This window comes from Molossus molossus, unplaced genomic scaffold (genome assembly GCF_014108415.1).
Source record: "Molossus molossus isolate mMolMol1 unplaced genomic scaffold, mMolMol1.p scaffold_m16_p_9, whole genome shotgun sequence".
Taxonomy (NCBI): domain Eukaryota; kingdom Metazoa; phylum Chordata; class Mammalia; order Chiroptera; family Molossidae; genus Molossus; species Molossus molossus.
In genome coordinates this window covers 20,688,880-20,708,792 of record NW_023425403.1, presented here as the reverse complement: position 1 = coordinate 20,708,792, position 19,913 = coordinate 20,688,880, and the positions used below count along the sequence as shown (strand labels likewise).

The following is a 19,913-nucleotide window of genomic DNA, read 5'->3' as shown; positions in this document are numbered from 1 at the left end:
TTGAGGTCTTAAATGTGTGCTTTTATAAAGGCTTTCATGGGGGAGCAGGAGAGGGTGGCTAAAAATTCATGCCCTTTACCTTTACCTGAATTCACCTGGAGCCACAGTTAATGCAGGACACGAGGGCTTCTTTGCCGTTGCATAGCTGCAGTGAAGGTGTCCTGTTAAGATATGCAGACCAGGCAGTCTTTTGACTTCAAGAAAATGGCCTTTTTAGGTTTGCTGTCTGCAGGGCATGGAAACATGTTAGAGAACAGCTTTTCTTCCCTCGTGATCCATCCTGTACCGTTTGGTTTTAGGGTGAAATAATATGATGTGTGGTCACGACTCATCTTGCTTAGATAACATAATTCAATCCAGTCTTTCCCTCCAAGATGTTTTATTATATAGATATCTGTCCATTAAACATTTTAAAATCAGTTGTTAAACTCGCATTGCTAGCAATAAATGAATTTAAATGAACTCATTCAAATTGTACCAATGTCAATTTCTTAGTTTTGACAATGGTACCATGGTTATGTAAGATGTTAACTTGAAGAAAAAACGGGCAGAGATGTACAGGGCTTCTCTGTACTAGCTTTTCAACTTTCCTGTCAATCTAAAATTATTCTAAAATAAGCTTTATTTAAACATACCGACCCCGTGTTCTCACTTCAGCCGCAGTGTTATTGTTGGCGCAGGATACATCGCTGTGGAGATAGCCGGAATCCTTTCTGCCCTGGGTTCTAAGACATCACTCATGATACGGCATGACAAGGTAAACTCTGTCCTTTTGCCTTTTCTTTCCTTGATGTTAATCTTTTTAAAAATCTACAGTGGGAATCTTCTCTTATGTTGTCATTAAAGACTAGGGTGTGAAGCATGTGGAGGTTGGCTACTGTGTTCCATGGGGGGCTGCATAGATGCCATTGGAGTTCAGCCTTATGTCCTTCCCAGCTGCCACCTGCTAGTTGATAATAATGATTTTGATTTCATCAAACTGGTTGGTATTTTCATCATGAAGTAATAGATAGTGTCAGATGCCTTAATAAGGAGACATGCAAGCTTCAATATAAATATTAGCTAAATTGAACAGACTATATCAGTTCAATTTCTTTTTCTGGAAATCAATTTCATATGATCAGGCAGTACTGGATTTTTAACACTCAGTCAACTAAGTTCTTTGCCTTAAAAGGAAAAATATCAAAAATACTTACATACCAATATTCATGGCAGCATTATTCGCAATAGTCAAGAGGTGGAAGCGACCCAGTGTTCATTGGTGGATGAATGGATAAGCATAATGTAGTGTATTCATATAATGGAATATCATTCAGCCTTAGAAAGGAATGGCATTCTGACCTGTTACAATGTGGATGAACCTCGAGGGCATGCTAAATGAAATCAACCAGTCACAAAAAGACAAATACTATGTTATTTCACTTCTCTGAGGGTATCTAGAGTAGTCAGACTCATGGAAACAGAGAGTGGAGTGGGGGTGGCTGCCAGGGGCTGGGAGGAGGAGGAAATGGGGAGACGTTGTTTAATAGCTATAGTTTCTGTTTTTGAAGAGAAAAAAGCTCTGGGGATCAGCATAGCCATAGGAGTGTACTTAACACTTTGGAACTGTACACTTAGAAGTGGTTATGTTGGTAAATTCAATGTTACACATTTTTTACCACACAAAAAAAATAAAAATAAAGGAAGCCCATAGATCATCTGCTTGAACTTCACTTTAAGGCCAACAGAGGTTTAGTAAGTGCTAATTAGTATTAAAACAGAGTCAACTAAGGTCTCAGAAGCCCAGGACAGCATTTTTTCTGCATTTTGTCACTAATGATGAAGTGTTGCTCTGTTTTTGTTTTTTAATTTTTTTTATTGCTTTTAGAGAAAGAGGAAGGGAAAGGGAGATAGAAACATCATAAGAGAGAATATTCATTGGCCACCTCCTGCATGCCCCCAGTGGGGATTGGACCCACAACCTGGGCATGTGTCCTGACCGGGAATCGAACTGACGATCTCTTGGTGCACGGGTCGACGTTCAACCACTGAGCCACAGCAGCCAGTCTCTGTCTGTTTTTTTATTACTTGTGACTTAGCACCAATGGGTTGTGGGGGCAGTATGGGGGCGTACAGGGACCTAGTGTGGGACAGTCATAGGAGAGTTGGCCCAAGAATTTGGCTGCCCCTAACAGGTGTGTGACTTGGGCAAGTCATTTAATGCTTTGTAACAGGATTTATCAGATCCCTGACCAGTCAGATGCTATGGTTCAAATTCTTGATTATTTGAGCAAATGGAGGCAGATGAGGGAACCTGATCAGCTTCGTCAATGTGTACTCCAAGGAACTTTCTTTTTGGCTTTGAGACTTGTTGTATAATTAACCCCTAGGAGATTTGTGTCCTGAATAATGTTTTTCATAGGTAAATGTTGTTTTTGCATTGCTGGAATATAGCCAGCAAATTGGAAGGAAGGAGGAAGGCAGAGGGATAACTAGGCTGAATCTAATATATAAATAAGCAAATAAACTGCAGCAGCTTATCAGTAGAGTGGTTCATTTCCTGCATATGGAAAAGGGGCCAGTTTGCTAAGAGCCATATCTACTGGGACTTCCTGCCCTGCCCCATCCCCACCCAATACATCAGGCTCATTCTCCCTCTTCTCCCTGTTCCAGTGTAACTCGATTGTAGAAATAGCCTATAAATTACTCATGACCACTCCCTTTCCACCTTTACCCTGCCTGGGGTATGTTGCATGTGTGTTATAACAAAGACATTGCTAGAGGAAGAAAGGTTTCCTATGAGAAAAGAAAAGCTGCTAGATGGTAACAACTATTATTTTATTTTATTTATTTTAAAATTTTTTTTCTTTATTGATTTTAGAAAGAGAAAGGAAGGGAGAGGGAGAGGGAGAGAGAGAGACAGAAACAGAAACATTGATGGAGGAGAATATCGATTGGCCACCTCCTGCATGCCTCCCACTGGGGATTTGGCCCACAACCTGGGCATGTGCCTTGACTAGGAATCAAACTGGTGACCTCTTGGTGCATGGGTTGATGCTCAACCACTGAGCCACACCGGCCAGGCACAACTATTATTTTAAACACTAGTCTCCCTAGGGCAGTAATGAAAGCCGTCAAAAGAACATTGTAATCCAACTGGAAATAATATTGAACTATTTTTTAAAAAGGACAAAAATCTTGGTAGCAAAAAGGTAGACTAATTATTATGTCAGTTCTATTTCTTATTTTAATGATGCTATACTATAGAATTCATATGGCTCCTAATTAACTCAAGGTGGTATCATTTTCATACTCATGGCACTTCATAAGGGCAAGCAAAGAATAGCTATTTCAGCATCTTTTTTTCTTTTAATCCTCACCCGAGGACATTTTTCATTTTTTGTTCAGGTAGAGTGGGAGGGAGAGAGAAACATCGATGTAAAAGGGACACATCGAGTGGCTGCCACCCACACGACCAACTAGGGCTGGGGACAAAGTGCAACCGAGGTACGTGCCCTTAGTGGGAACCGAACCCGGGTCTCTCTGGACCACAGGCCGATGCTCTAACCGCTGAACCAAACTGGCCAGGGCTATTTCAGCATCTTAAGTGAAAATTAACAAATGATAATGATATTTATCTCTAGGGATATTAGACGCTAAAGACATTGCTTATTCATATAAGTGCCAATATGGAAGGGAGGGAGGTAGACAGAGAGTTAGTGTGTGAGAGAGAGAGAGAGACAGACACATTGATGTGACTCCAAATGCTCTTTAAATCTTACAGGTCTACTTAAATTAATACTATCGGTTAATCTATCCAGTGTCACTGGGTTCTGCAGGTTAGTTACATACCTTAGGTTGTTTCCTTGTTACTAGTTTTACTTGTCTTTAATTGTGTCTTTTGTGTGAAAGAGGCCTGATCACATCTCATTCGATTCATTGCCTTCTTTAATTAGTTTAGCTGACTCCTAATTCTCCTTCATTATCAATTCCATAATCTTCCCATGATTCATACCATCTTTGAGGCTGCCTGCATACCTTAAGAAGAATTAAGATAGACTTTCACCAATAATGTGTAGAAAAGTGTGGATTTTCTGTTTTCTTTCCAAAAATCCACCTTTCCCACTGAGTATCCTCTTCCTCTTCCATCACCCCTATCATTTCATCACCAGGGTCATTATCACCTCTGTCATCATCACCACCAAGTCCTCCATAAATATAGTATTTACTGGTATCTTGATCAGCTATTGTGATTTGTTGGGTTTGAACATCACTCCAAGTATATACTGAACCCTCATAAAAGCAATCTCATCAGACATGGCCCCTGTTTTCCAGAAGGCCCCTGTTCTCTTGCCTATTTGCCACTTTGTTTTCTCAAATTTCTTCCATTCAAACCAGCCTGCTTGCTATTCCCCATCTGTACCCTGGTCCCATCTCCTTATATTTATATGGACTCTTCTGCTTCCCCTTCCCAAATCATCGAGAGCCGGTGCAAATGCCCCATTCTCCATGAAACCGTTCCTGCTCTCTTCTGTATAATTTCTGTCTTTTATAAACCACCTTATCTGTTCGTCCTTTACATTAATTTTTTTATTCTGATACTTTATGTCTTCCACATTGTAGAGCTTAATATTTGCTGATAGAATGAATGGTGATTTACATTGTTGACCTCAATTTAGTTTATAAGAGTCACATGTCTTTCTCTTCCACTGGAAAGGGCACAGAGGTGTCCGTATGCTATTTGTATCCTCCTTGCACCTTTTAGAGTAAATCTTATCAAAACAGACACTCACTGCATGTCTACTAATGTAAAATACGATAGCATTCTGACAAAGACTAAGTGAATGCTATGAAAAAGGTGAAGTATGAGAATATAGTTTTGCTTTTAATTTTTTTTTAAATTCTCGATATTTTTCCATTGATTTTTAGAAAGAGTGGGGGGAAGAGGGGGAGAGAGAGACAGACAGACAGACAGACATTGATCGATGTGGGAGATATACATTCATTGGCTGCCTTCCACATGACCCCGACTGGGGCCGATAATCAAACCCAGGACTCGTCTGTCCATGGGTCGATGCTCTAACTGCTGAGCCAAACTAGCCGGGGCAAGAGAATATTGTTATAAAAGCAATGTTAAAGAATATGTAAATGCCTTGGGAGATAAAACTTATCAATTGCCCTGAACATCCTACCTCAACTTGGTATTCTGAACTCAACTAAAAAATAAAGTGTTTCCATAGATATGGAGGGCAGATTAATGAACCTTGATTCTGAGAATATGAAGAGGTCCTATCTCTTCACTCCCCATTTAGTGACACTAATAATTGAACTGACCGATGTGATAAGAGAGGGGCTTTCTCTATCTTCATTCTCTCATGTTCTCTTTGCCTTCCCAGGATCTATAGGCCTACAAGGGGTACTGGAGCAGAAGTTGTCTACCCTGATAGGCAGACAGTGGTCAGTTCTTAGAGGTTCCAGTGCCTTCATTTTATTGATTTTTTTTTGTTTTTGGTTGTTGTTAATCCTCACTCGAGGATATTTTTCCATTGATTTTTAGTTAGAGTGAAAGGGAGGGAGGTGGGGAGAGAAAGAGAGAAACATCGATGTGAGCCTGGCCGGTTTGGCTCAGCGGTTAGAGCGTCGGCCTGCGGTCTGGAGAGACTTGGGTTCGGTTCCCGCTAAGGGCATGTACCTCGGTTGCAGTTTGTCCCCGGCCCTAGTTGGTCATGTGGATGGCAGCCACTCGATGTGTCTCCTTCACGTCGATGTTTCTCTCTCTGTCTTTCTGTTCCTCTTTCTCCCTCCCACTCTATCTGTACAAAAAATGGAAAAATGTCCTCAGGTGAGGATAAAAAAAAAAAAAAAAAAGAAACATCGATGTGAGAGAGACACATCAGTTGGTTGCCTCCCACACGACCCCAGTGGCCAGGGATCAGCCTGCAACCCAGGCATATGCCCTTGACTAGGAATCGAACCTGTAACCCTTTGGTCCTTGGGCCAAGGCTCTAGCTGCTAAGCCAAACCAACCAGGGCTATTTTATTGAATTTTTTTTTTTTTTTATGCATTTTCAGATAGAGCCGGAGGGAGAAAGGGAGGAAGAGAGAGGGAGAGAGAAACATCGATGTGAGAGAGACACATCGACTGGTCGCCACCCACACGACCCCAACTGGGATGGGACAGACTGCAGCCAAGGTATGTGCCCTTAGCGGGAACCGAACCCGGGACACTCTGGTGTGCGGACCGATGCTCTAACCACTGAGCAAAAGCGGCCAGGGCTATTTTATTGAATTTTTATGAGTTTATTTGAGCCAAACTCAATGATGACATATGCTGGAGAGCAAGGTCTCAGATGCTCTCTCCAGTGCCTTTAAATGGCCTCCAGGACTATATGACGGAAGAAGCAAGCACATAATGTCATGGAGAGAACTTGATCTGAAGAATCAGATTGAGTTCAGTTTCAGTCCTGGCTCTAATACTTTCTAAGAATCACTCCATTTCTTGGAGCCTCAGCTTCTTCATCTGAAAAAAATGAGCATAACGTTTTGTACCCCATAAGATCATTAGAAGGGCCCTGGCCAGTTTGGCTCCGTGGTTAGAGCTTCAGCCTCTGGACCAAAGAGTTGTAGGTTTGATTCCAGCCGAGGGCACATGCCTTGGCTGCAGTTCGTCCCTGGCCTGGTCAGGGTCAAGCGAGAGGCAACCGATGGATGTGTCTCTCTCACATCAATGTTTCTCTCTCTCTCTCTCTCTCTCTCTCTCTCTCTCTCTCCCTTCTTTCTTCCCTCCCACTGTATCTGAAGATAAATGGAAAAATATCCTTGGGTGAGGATTAAAGGAAAAAAAAAAGATCATTAGAAGGATTTCAGGGTAAGTAACTGTAGGTGGATGAATAGACAGACATTCTCTAGAACACCTAGCATTTCAGAATAAAAGACATAATGTTTTCAACTTTGTCGGGAACTTTAATGGAAATGAATTCCATATTTACCAAATTTAGAACCCTAAAATAGTTTGAGATCTTAAATAGTAAGACTAGTATAAAAAGGAAATCTCACCCCGCTGGTATGACTCAGTGGATTGAGCATCATCCCATGGACTGAGAGGTCCCAGTTTGATTCCTGGTCAGGGCACATGCCCAGGTTTTGGGCTCGATCCCCAGTAGGGGGCGTGCATGAGGCAGCCAGTTGATGTTTCTCACATCGATGTTTCTATCCTTTCCTTTCTCTCTAAAAAATCAATAAAAACATATTTTTAAAAAAAGAAAGAAAGAAATCTCCAAAACGATGCTATTGATTTTTCTGCCTAGATAAGGAGATGTTACTAAAGAATCTTCTTTACATCATATCAGAGGAAACGCTGGCCTTTGAATACTGAAAGGGGAAAGAATTTCTGGTCCCTAAACTTATGGAAAAGAGAAACAAACTTGGGAGGAAAGGACATGGTGAAGGCAGTGGAGGCCTGAAGGTTGCCTATCTATTTAACTCTAAAGCAGCAGTTGGTGAAGTCAGATATAATACAGACATGGGTGGTGACATAGGAAAATAGATTTATTAAAACTGCAGTCCCACCCGGCCAGTGTGGCTCAGTTGAACACATCCCATGCACCAGGAGGTCGCTGGTTCAATTCCTGGTCAGGGCACATGCCTGGGTTTCAGGCTCGATCCCCAGTAGTGGGGTATGCAGGAGGCAGCCAATTAATGTTTTTCTCTCATCGATATTTCTATCTCTCCCTCTTTCTTCCTCTTTCTCTAAAATAAATTTTAAAATATATATTTTTTAAAAGCTGTACTCACAGTATAACCAGGAATGACGAAGGAGATAAGAAGGAGGATAATGAAATTTCCCTCCCAAGTTAGTAGCATAACTTTAATCAAGTTTTTTTTTTCCTTTCCTACCACCATCCCTCTGCTGCCTCTGTTTGTATACAGGTACTTAGAAATTTTGATTCAATAATCAGTTCCAACTGCACTGAAGAGCTGGAGAATGCTGGCATAGAGGTCCTGAAGTTCTCACAGGTATGACCAACCAGGGCACACCTGCAGCCCCTTAGTCTTGTCTGTCATGAATCCCACTTTGTGCTTTGGCTTCACTCCATTTGTTTTATAAGTACAAACTCTTGTCTAGTCACTTGATTCCTTCCTAGAGTACTACCAGTCCTTTTCTTTATTCTAAGATGCTATATTTCTCATTAATGAATTAATGAAGTCAAGGTATAAAAGGTTAGAAATCTGGTAGTTGAATTTAGTTTAATTAAAATTAAAACTAATTTTTTGTGCTTAGATGCCTTATTGAACATTCTTATTTTTTAGGTTTATATTTATTTTTCAGGAAATATTAGGGAGTCTGTTTTTTAAAGCACACCCTTTTGGATTTTGCAGATGGAAAGAATTACAAAGTGCTTTACATCTCAGGGAATCGCCAAAATGTCAGAATTTTTCTGGAGCATTAGTCTTATAAAAGTGATTACTTTTCCTTAAATTAGCTTCACCCTCTCAACATAGGCCGTATCAAGTAAAATAGTAAATGGGGATGTGAAAGTGCTAGATTGGTGGTGGGGTCAACATCAGAATCATTTGGAATGTTCACTGAACTGTACAAGAGCACCACTCCCCTGACCTAATTCTTACTGTCCCCTCCCATGCTGGTTAAGGATGTCCAGGGAGGAGCAATGATTGTGCAGAGTGAGAAGATTCCTCAGTGGTGCAGCTATAGCCCATTTCCTCTTCCCCATACTCCAGTTGCAAAGCACTGTGCTTAGATTTATGAGTTAAAATCTTATCCCAGTTTTTAAAGTTGCAGTTTAGGATACTTTGTTTTTAAGCTGAAGCATTAGGAGGGCAGGTGAACTAACCTTTCTGGCAACATTGGCTGGATGATTGAGGGCAACTGAGAAACAGTCTTGACTCCTAGGAGTTCTGGGTTGGTGGCCTTGGGGAAGAAATAATGTGTCAGCATGTGAGATTCACATGTAGGATTCTGAGGATTTTTAAATGATAAAAATTTCAGTTTTGTCTTTGCTTTCTTTTCTCTCTCCCTCCCTCCCCCGAAGTTAACACATTTATTTGCCAATAGGTCAAGGAAGTTAAAAAAACTTCTTCGGGCTTGGAACTCTCCGTGGTTACTTCAGTTCCTGGTAGGAAACCCACCTTGACCACGATTCCAGATGTTGACTGCCTGCTCTGGGCCATTGGGCGGGACCCAAATTCCAAGGGCCTGAATTTAAACAAACTGGTAAGCTAATTTAGTCTGCTCAAAACATTCTTGAATCTCTGAGTAGCTCTGTGTTCCCCCCTACCCTCCAGACCCCCCAAACTTTGGTGGGTTCTATTGGAGTTTTGTTTTTTCTTTATTCTTACCTCCAGTTTGTCCTCAAATCCCATTGCTGCTGCTTTGAATTTAAAAGGTTCTTCTTTTTAGTGCCATCACCCTAGATCAGGTCTCTGCAACCTCTAATCTAGATTGTCTAGCAGTTTCCTGATTAGCCTCTTTCTTACAGATTTTCTTTTTACTATTAAAGATACTTGTCTCTTTATTTATTTATTTATTTATTTTTATCCTCACCTGAGGATATTTTTCCATTTTTTGTACGGATAGAGTGGGAGGGAGAGAGAGGAAGAGAGAGAGAGAGAGAAACATCGACGTGAAGGGACACATCGAGTGGCTGCCACCCGCACGACCAACCAGGGCCGGGGACAAACTGCAACCGAAGTACATGCCCTTAGCGGGAACCGAACCCGGGTCTCTCCGGACCGCAGGTCGACGCTTTAACCGCTGAGCCAAACTGGCCAGGGCGAGATACTTGTCTCTTTAAAGCCCTATAATTATTCCTCATTGTCTGCAGCTCTAATCCTGATAGCTGGGGTAAATCATGGACATTGTGGCACTTGGAAATGGGAATAGATGTGAAGCTGATCTATCAGTGTTATAAGTAGAATTCTTGTTTGTGCTTTTATTTATTGATTGATTTTTATCCTCACCTGAGGACATTTTTTTTTTTTTTTTTTGCATTTAACTTCAGAAAGAGTGGGAGGTAGAGAGGGGGAAGAGAGAGAGAGAGAAACATCGATGTGAGAGAGAGACACATCGACTGGTTTCCACCCACATGGCCCCAGTTGCGGTTGCGGGACAAACTGAGGTATGTGCCCTGAGCAGGAACTGAACCCGGGACTCTCCAGTCCACAGGCCAACACTCTAACCACTGAGCAAGACTGGCCAGGGCTCTTGTTTGTGCTTTTAAATTTTGAAGGAAAGTCTAGTAGAGTAGCTTGGGCCATGGATCCCAGCGTTTGACCCAGGTTTGAACCTTAGTTCTATTACTGACCAGTTGCATGGCCTTATTAAGCAAGCAGCATAATTACTCTTAAGTTTGAATTGCTTCATATAAATGTGGGAATAATAATAGTACTTGCCTTATTGATTTTAAAGAGAAGAGTAAATGAAAAAGTACATGCAAAGTAATTAGCTGAGATTTCACCTTATAGTATAAACTCAGTAAATGTTAATGAGCTGCTGTTGGTGGTAGCGATGATGACGTTTTTGAGATGCTAAACTACCTTTCTAGTAATAATAGATATTTTATGTTTGAGGTGTATACATTAAATGGAGCCTCTGGAGAAGTATATAATATTTTGATTTTATGTTCTACTATTTAATAATATCTGTTATAATGTAGATTCATTTTTTATTTCTATAAAAGGCATTTTTCAGCATTAAAATATATATCTCTAAGATATTTTACTTGTTTTTAATCTTACTGTTCAGTAACATTTAGTAAAATCGATTTAATATTAACAAAACTAGTCATTCAGGTTTTTACCCTTCAAGTGATGTTTTGCCTTTGTACAGATATAGGCATTGGCAGGTCTAGTTTTCAACTATATTTGTTGAATTGTAATACAAAGAGGCAAGGTTTTTCATCTCATTTAATGTTAAGATCTATATTTGTAATGCAGATCGAATGATTCCTATGTGTAGGTCTTGTCAACATGTTACTAACTTAATTGAATCTTGCCAACAACTCTTTGAGATGTAAGGATGAGGAATCTGGGAGCACAGAGCTAATAAATAATTCATGGCTGTAAACTCTGTGGAGCCAGGAGGATATCTGTATTACTTACCACTGTATTCATAGTGACTAGGTTAATGCTTCATTTGTATTCGATGTTCAAATACTTGTTGATAAATAGGTGGATATACAAGGTCTCGTAGCTCATAATGGCAGAGCTGGGATTTGGACCCAGATCTAACTGGCTTCAAAGGTAATACAATCTTAACCTGTAAGCTACCCACCTCCTATTTGTTATATAGGAGTACATACACCTGGGATCTAGAAAGCCACAAGATAAGCACGACACATCTTGGAGCAAAAATTTGACTCAATATATTGGGGGGAAAATTTGGTTAAAGGAAATAGCAGTATGTTTTAGAGTAGAATGCAAAATTTGCTTGGATTTTATAAAGATAAATGGTAAGCTTCAAACAAATCTGCTCTTGCTGACTGCTTCGGTACAGTGGGAGCTGGAGTACCGCAGGAGGAGTGCTGCAGAGGGAGGAGTCGGAAAGCACTGTCCTAAAGGGACTCCCGGGCATAGCGAGTCGCACGTCTGCTGGTTGAGTGACTCCTTTTCATTTTATCTGGCCAGCTGAGTTGTACATTTGCAATGTCAAATCCTGTTAAAACACCTCAAACTTGGATAAAATATTTCTTTTAAAATTAGCAAAATATAAGAAACTTACCAATTTGCTAAGGTGCATTTCATCTTGCGGTTGAATCTTGTAGTTCTTAGAGATTCAGGCTAACAAGGTGCCTGAAATGAGGTAGATCCAGGGATTTGATCTGCCATTTTTTGTGGATAGGCTAAATATTTACATGCTGTCCCTTCACGATTTTAGGGGATTCAAACTGATGACAAAGGTCACATCATCGTAGATGAATTCCAGAATACTAACGTAAAAGGCATCTATGCAGTTGGAGATGTATGTGGAAAAGCTCTTCTTACTCCAGGTAATGTTTCTTCTTTTCTTGGGTACGGGAGGCTCTGTGTGTTGTATAAAACTGCTGAGTAGTTCACAGTCAAATCAGCTTAAGCAAAGTCAAAAGGATGAGTGTCTTTATGTCATCAAAATGATAAAAATGCATTGAAATAGATGTTGGTTGGGTGCTTGACATTTTCTGAATAATATTCATTTTTACTTTAAAAATGCTTAATGAAGACTGAAATGTGTATATAGATGATATAGTCACCCTCTGAAGAATGCTGTAAGTTAGAATATGTGTATGTGTGGTTGACAGTGGAAGGAAGGAAGTGGCTTTGGGAAGAAGTAATTTAGCGTGGGATTTTTATATGACTATTTAGTCTTGTTACAACCAAGACTGACCCTCTTCCTCTGAATGCCATACCTCATCCTACTTCCTGAGTTAACAGACACATTTTCAAGCTGTTGGTCCCACTTCTATCTGCTATCAGCACCACTCCATCTGCTTTCGCTCCATCCTTTATGGGACCTCACTAGCCATTCCAAAATAACTCTGGTCTTACCTCAGGATGGAAACTTCCCAGCTACACACTCAAAGCCTTTTGGCATCTTTAGGACGTTCTCTCAAAAGCAAAATAACAGGCAAAGCTTCAAAACTTCAAAACATAATCTAACAGTTGAAAATGATGTCAACATGAAGAAATTTCTTATGTATCCTACTGATACCGTATTTAGGGGGTGAGGGAAAACCCTGTCAATTTGAAATCAATAAAATTAATAACTGATACTTTTATTGAACGCGGGCATTTATTCTAAAAGACTTATGAATAAAAATAGGCTAAGGAGAATAAACTTAAAAAAAAAAGCCCTGTCCAGTGTGGCTTAGTTGGCAGAGCATCATTCATTCCATCGCTGAAAGGTTGCTGGTTTGATTCCCAGTCAGGGCACATGCCTGGGTTGTGGGCTTGATCCCTGTTAGGGGTTGTGCAGGAGGCAGCTGATTGATATTCTGCTCTCACATCAATGTTTCTCTCTATATATATAAAAATGGATGGAAAATAAAAAATAAAATAATTTTTAAAATAAATGTTAAAATATTAGTGTGAACTGAATATGATTATAAAGTAGAACCGAAGATGCTCCAAAGTAATATAGTTTGCTCAATAAATAGTGAATCAGAAAGCTAATGTATATCCTCATTAAGTAGGTAACTGCCAGGTGATTGGGAACTTAGAAATGTGTCTTTTTTTTTCTTTTTGTCGTAATTGAATAAGCTTCTAGTTTTGAATTGTTATTCAAGGCATTGATATGTCTTCATTATATTGAACTAGGTACTATAATGAGCATTGGTGTAAAGCTTTGTCAGAAGTAGTATGTTAAGCCAGATGGCTAAATGATTAAAACAATTCTGCTGTGTTAAAATGAGTGATAAGCTAACCACTGATTTCAAAATATCTTTGCAGTTGCCATAGCTGCTGGCCGAAAACTTGCCCATAGACTTTTTGAATGCAAAGAAGATTCCAAATTAGATTATGACAACATCCCCACAGTGGTCTTCAGCCATCCCCCTATTGGCACAGTGGGACTCACAGAAGGTAGATATTTAAAAATGAAGATCATTTATGGTTTCCTTCCTTCCATCCCCCAACTTTAAACTAGGTGTCTGTCAGCTGGCTAAATCTATCTCAGTCCCCCAAGTTACACTTCTTTTTGGTTAGCTCTTGTCACTGTTCCAATTTGCTCCCCAACTACTACCACTTTGAGAGTATAAGTCCTTTTCCCCACACCACCCTGTCTATTTCTTTGACAGTTTTATTTGAACTAATTTTGATTTAAAGAAAAATTATAAAAATAACACAGAGGACTTCTGAACACCCTTAATATACTTACGTTGTCATTATCTTTACACACACACACACTTCAGTATCTATTTCCAAAGAACAGGCTGTTCCCTTACAGAAGCACAGTACAATTTTCAAACGAGAACATTTAAATTGATACAATATTATCTAAACTTTAGACCTTATTCAGATTTTGCCAGTTAACTCAAATTGTATCATTTTTAACATCCCCCCGCCCCCCAAGTCCAGCATTCAGTCCAGGATAATACACTGCACTGTATTTAGTTCTTGTGCCTCTTTGGTCTCCTTTAACTGAGACAAAATTCCTCAGTCTTTTATCTTTCATGACATCAACATTTATTTTGTACATGTCGCTCATTGTGGTTTTGTTTGATAGTTCTTCCTGATTTGATTGAGGTTCTGTATTTCTTGCTCTTTGATAGGTCAGTGGAATTGCTTGGTTTTTTGATAGATGCTTTTTTCCCTGTACATTATAGATGAAGCCATTTTTAAGTATGGAAAAGAAAATGTGAAGATCTATGCTACCACCTTTACCCCAATGTATCACGCAGTCACCAAAAGGAAAACAAAGTGTGTGATGAAGATGGTTTGTGCTAATAAAGAGGAGAAGGTATGGGAAAACCCAGTAAGCTAAAGACGGACTTCTCAAGGTTGGAAGGGATGGGGCATTTTGGTTAGGTGGGGAGGGAAGAGGAGACCAAGTAGTTAAGCCTTCCCTGATTCAACTGGTGTGGTCCCATTTTTATCTATCTGTGTGTATATTGAGGTTCTTCATAATATTTCATTTAGAAAGAAGGTTCAACCACAGACATTAGGGGGAAAGGTCGAAAACCACAAAAAGCTCGCTGTCCTTGACTGATAGGCCAGAATAGATAGGAAACTCAGAAATATTGTTAAGTGTGAGAATTTAATGCAAGATAAACTTAATATAACCAATCAGTAAAGAAGAGGAAGTTTAGCCCTGGCCGGTTTGGCTCAGCGGTTAGAGCGTCGGCCTGCGGTCCGAAGAGACCCGGGTTCGGTTCCCGCTAAGGGCATGTACTTCGGTTGCAGTTTGTCCCCGGCCCTGGTTGGTCGTGCGGGTGGCAGCCACTCGATGTGTCCCTTTCACGTCGATGTTTCTCTCTCTCTCTCTCTCTTCCTCTCTCTCCCTCCCACTCTATCTGTGCAAAAAATGGAAAAATGTCCTCGGGTGAGGATAAAAAAAAAAAGAAGAGGAAGTTTAGTCAGTAAAATTATCTTTTTTTGGTTTAACTTTTTGAGGAACTACCAAACTATTTTCCAAAGTGGCTGCCATTTTACCTTCCCCTCAGCCGTATATGAGGGTCCCAGTTCCTCCACACCCTGGACAACACCTGTCATTATCGTTTTGTTTTTTTCAATCCTCACCTGAGGATATTTTTCTGTTTATCTTCAGATAGAGTGGAAGAGAATGAGAAAGAGAGAGAGAAAGGGAGAGGGAAACATTGACTGGTTGCCTCCTGCACAACCCCAACCAGGGCTGGGGACAAACTGCATCCGAGATATATGCCCTTAGCGGGAACCGAACCCAGGTCTCTCTGGACCGCAGGCCGACGCTCTAACTGCTGAGCCAAACTGGCCAGGTCCATATCAGTTATTTCTTCATACCATTCATCTTTCATTCTTTTGATAAACATTATCTGGCAGTCTAATAAAGACTAAGAACTGAGCCCTGGCCAGTTCTTCTCTCTCCCTCCTACTCTATCTGAACAAAAAATGGAAAAATGTCCTCGGGGGAGTATTAAAAAAAAAAGACTAAGAACTGAGCCCTGGACAGTTTGGCTCATTGGTTAAAGTGTTGGCTCACAGACAGAAGGGTCGCGGGTTCAATTCCCGGCCCTGGCTGGGTTCATGCAGGAGGCAACCAATCAATATGTCTCTCTCACATCCATCCATCGATGTTTCTCTCTCTCTTTCCCTCCTTCCCTTCCACTCTATCTAAAAATCAATGGAAAAATATCCTCAGGTGAGGATTAATAAATAAACAAAAAATAAAAATAAGTAAAAAGACTAAGAACTGGGATATGGAGAGGAATAATGTGACGTTCCTGTCATCACCAGAAACTCTGGTGTTGTGAATTCAATTTAGATTATAATATTTAAAAATCTGGCTGTTTAGTGCATATTTAATATGATTTGTATTATATTAAAATCATGTTTGTTTTTTTTAATTGAGATATACTTTAAAAAATATATATTTGTGTATTGATTTTTCTTTTTCAAGAGAGAGGAAGGTGAACATTAACTCATAGTTTTACAATATAGTGAGAACCTTCACTGGAAAATGTGAGTTGAAACAAATGCCCCTTTCTGGTCTTTGTGCAGTCATCCAGCGTGTGTGGACGGAGTGCTTCCTAAGGGCCATTATTGTGTTTGGCCACAGAGATAGAGTGGGGAGCAGAAGCAGATAGGGTCACCTTTCTCCAAAGATTAAAGTCTGCTGGGAAAGATGAACTGCCACTGTCTGGCCCCCAAATAGAAAAATAAAATTTTGCAATTGCGATAGAACCATGGTGGAGAAATATTGGTAGTGAGAGACCATGTGATAGTTTAACTTGGTAGGGAAGGAATATATAGCTATCTGAAGGATAAATGGCCTTTAACCCTTAAAAGAGGAAAGGAAAGATAGTCCAGACCGAGTGAACAATTTGTGCAAAAATGAAAGCATGGTGAGTACTCAGGACAGAGCGGCAGCCAGCGAGGCCGAGAGCCTGGGGGAGGGCTGTGGTGAGATGGGCCGTGAAGGGAAGTTGAGGCAGCACCACACAGGTGGGTCTTATAGGCTCTGTCATTAGAGAAGTAAGCCTTTTCAGAGGTTTTTAGATAATAGGTGTCTTTCTCTTTTGTTTCCCAGGTGGTTGGAATCCATATGCAAGGAATTGGGTGCGATGAGATGCTGCAGGGTTTTGCTGTTGCAGTAAAAATGGGAGCCACAAAAGCCGACTTCGACAACACGGTTGCCATTCACCCTACCTCTTCGGAAGAACTGGTCACACTTCGTTAAAAACTCAGAGACTTGTGTGGCTAGCAGTTGGACCAGTAGACCTTCTGAAATGAACCAAATAATCATATTTACTTAAACTGTTTCCATTTTATGTATTTCTTTATGGTAATCAAGATCTTCTGATAGTGGAACTTTTCAGTAAATAATAGAATTTTTTTATGTAATTGGAAATCTGTTTTGTTATCCAAGATTGATTTTCATTTTATTGCTTCTCACAATAATTCATACTTTAAAGTTTTTTATTAATAACTCTGTTAGCTGGTTGTTTTGTTTTTGTTTCAGCATCATCCCAAGTGTAAAACTATATGAACGACAATTAAATTAATGTAATTGGATGAATATAGCTTGCCACTTTTTTTTTAAATTGATGTTAGAGAGGGGAAGGGGGAGGGTGGACGGGGGGAGAGAGAGAGAGAAACATTGATGGGAGAGAGAACCATCAATCGGGTGCCTCCTTGCACACATCCCGACTGGGGACCAAACCTACAACCTGGGCATGTGCCCTTACTGGGAATCAAACCAGCGACCTTTTGGTGCACAGGATGATGCCCAATCAACTGAGCCACACCGGCCAGGTCTAGCTTTGCCATTTTTTATGGAGGAAGATGACAGCAGCTGTTCACATTTAAGTAATTCAAGTGCACAGAATCTTTTGTTGTTTTTTAAGTCTGTACTGTGCTCTGCATGTTACAAAGCTGCTTCAAGGGTGTGCCCTTCTCTAAAAACATGTAACACAAGAGGCCTAGATAGGCCTCATTTTATTCCTTCTTTTGTATTAAATTTAAACATTTTTTGTTGCTTTTATGAGATGAAGTACATCAAACTTGGGAAAGATTTGAGGAGGCTGGTCACATAAATGAGGGACATTTTAGAAGAGATTCCAGAAGGAGAGGGACTCAAACACTTGGATTCCCTTCCTCTGCTCAGAGTTCATAGTTCAGTGAAAGACTTCAATTTTTCTGTGTGTTCTTGTCATTTTATTATTTTTTTCTGAAAACAGTTTCCCAAAATTTGAAAATAGAATCACAGCCTTTTCTTCTTATGAAATTTGTTGTTACGAATTTATGGGTCACAGTTCATTTTCTAAGAACATTTCACATTGGAGAATCAGATGCCAACACTGAGCCTACCTTAAGAAGGCCTAAAGCCTTATGTGGGAGAAAAGAAATTTCTCTTTTGTAAATAAAGACCAGAGGTATAAAGGAAGCATTAGCAAATGTAATGGTTGAGTTGGAAGAACAGTCTAGAAATCACAGGTTTTTAGCATTTTATTTCCATTAGCCTTTACCAGCTAGGTAAGGTACATTTTCCCATGGCTTTCATTAGTGACATAGTGCTACTGTCTTCTTTCATTAAGCTTTTACTGAATGTCTTTCTAGTTGGTGGTGGCCAGGTTGCTACACTGACTTCAAGAAGGTCCAGTGCCTGTGAAACAATGTTACCACATCAGCAATTAGATTATGTGATGACTGCAGTAGAAAAAAAGTATCTAAAAACCAGGACTCGGACCGGACTAACACAACCACTCCCCCTTCATACCCACCAGCCTACAAGGTCATGAGCCACAGCTCAGGTTTCTCAGTGCCCAGGCTCCAAACTTTGGATGTGACTCCAAACTTTGGATGTGACTCCGTAAAGAAAAGGGGAGGGCCCAGTAGTCACTTCTATTCTGGCCATGCACTTTTTCTGTTCAGGTATCCTTTGCACTGCCTGTTTGTTTCTGCAGTAAACCAACATGAAAAGAACTTTTTCCAAGTCACAGACTGTGTTCTCATCAGTCCTGCTATAGATGTGAGGTGATAGGACCTAACAGTCTTCATTACAGAAAGCTCTCCCCCAGATCTGTCTCACTGTACCTTCATTACAGAAAGCTCTCCCCCAGATCTGTCTCACTGTACCTTCCACATGCCCTAACCTCCACCATCATCTGGAGAAAGTCAGAATATTCAGGGCAACACAGTGCAGTGTCTGCCACAGCGTAGATGCTCAGTACACAGTTAACTGAAGGAAATGCTTGCAAGTAACCATGCAGTGTAGAATAAGAGATAAAATTCTATATAAACAACTGCAATTCAAAGTATTACGTTAAGCACTGGGTGACCATATGGTTTATCAACTAAACTGGGACACTTTTGGGGAGTGAAAGGGGGCATTATTGATTAGTTGGAACAAAAGGCACAAATTTGTAGTGGTACAGTGCTGCCCTAGTTATTAGAGAGATGGACTTACACAAGTTCAGAGCAGGCAGAAAGTGCCATTTTTTTGGGAAAACAAGAAGGCTTCGAGAAAGAAAGATTCTGTAGGATTTGGAATTTGAGGATGATGGTGGAGGTTAGGGCATGTGGAAGGTACAGTGAGACAGATCTGGGCAAAGTGTACATAAATAGAGTTCATTTAATATGGCTGGCGCATACATGTTTGTTTTGTGTGGCATGTTCTTCCCCACCTGTTTACCTGATGATCCAGTTATGTATTGCTGCATAGCCAACTACCTGAAAACTTAGGGGCTTTAAACAGCAACCACTTTATTATACTAGATCTCACGACTTTCTGGATCAGGAATTGAAGCAAAACTCAGCACGCAAAGATGACTCTTCTGTTGGTGTGGAGAAGAACCATTTGGGAATATCCAACTGCCATATGGACTGGTTTAGAAAGTCTAAAGCAGAGTCATTCAGATGACACCCCTAGGCAAGGAGGACTGGAAGGCTGGCCCCAGTTGAGACTCAAGCAGAGTTCCTGTGTGTGGTCTCTCCAGCATTTCAGTCTTAGGGCAACGGACTTAGAAGCTCAGGGCTTCCCGAGATGGTTCCAAGATTCCCAGGCAGATGCTGCAAGCCTTATGACCTAACATCAGAAGTTCTAGAACATCACTTCTGCCACGTGTTCTTGGTTAAGCAAGTATCAGGCCTGCCCAGATCTCAGCAGAAGATAATGGGAGTTTGTGTCTCAGTGGGAGGATTGGTAAAGAATTTGTGTCCATCTTGAGTCCCACACACCTGGAAATCTACTCATTTTACAGGACTTGACTAAAACCACCTTTGTGAAGATGTCTTGAATAGTTTTGTTA

General features: G+C 40.5%; 1 protein-coding gene across 3 annotated transcripts in view; it reads left to right on the top strand.

Moving 5' to 3' along the window:
* GSR (glutathione-disulfide reductase) overlaps positions 1 to 17,147 on the top strand; it is a 49,407-nt gene extending 32,260 nt beyond the window's left edge. For 2 of the 3 annotated variants that reach the window (XM_036249971.1, XM_036249970.1), the window contains exons 7-13: positions 658 to 757; positions 7,909 to 7,995; positions 9,053 to 9,211; positions 11,873 to 11,984; positions 13,420 to 13,551; positions 14,295 to 14,428; positions 16,694 to 17,147. In XM_036249971.1, coding sequence (XP_036105864.1) covers positions 658 to 757; positions 7,909 to 7,995; positions 9,053 to 9,211; positions 11,873 to 11,984; positions 13,420 to 13,551; positions 14,295 to 14,428; positions 16,694 to 16,843 — 874 coding nt within the window. In that variant the 3' untranslated portion in view covers positions 16,844 to 17,147. The remainder of the gene's footprint in view (positions 1 to 657; positions 758 to 7,908; positions 7,996 to 9,052; positions 9,212 to 11,872; positions 11,985 to 13,419; positions 13,552 to 14,294; positions 14,429 to 16,693) is intronic. The other variant, XM_036249969.1, reaches the window with a different exon arrangement.
* The last annotated feature ends 2,766 nt before the right edge of the window (positions 17,148 to 19,913 follow it).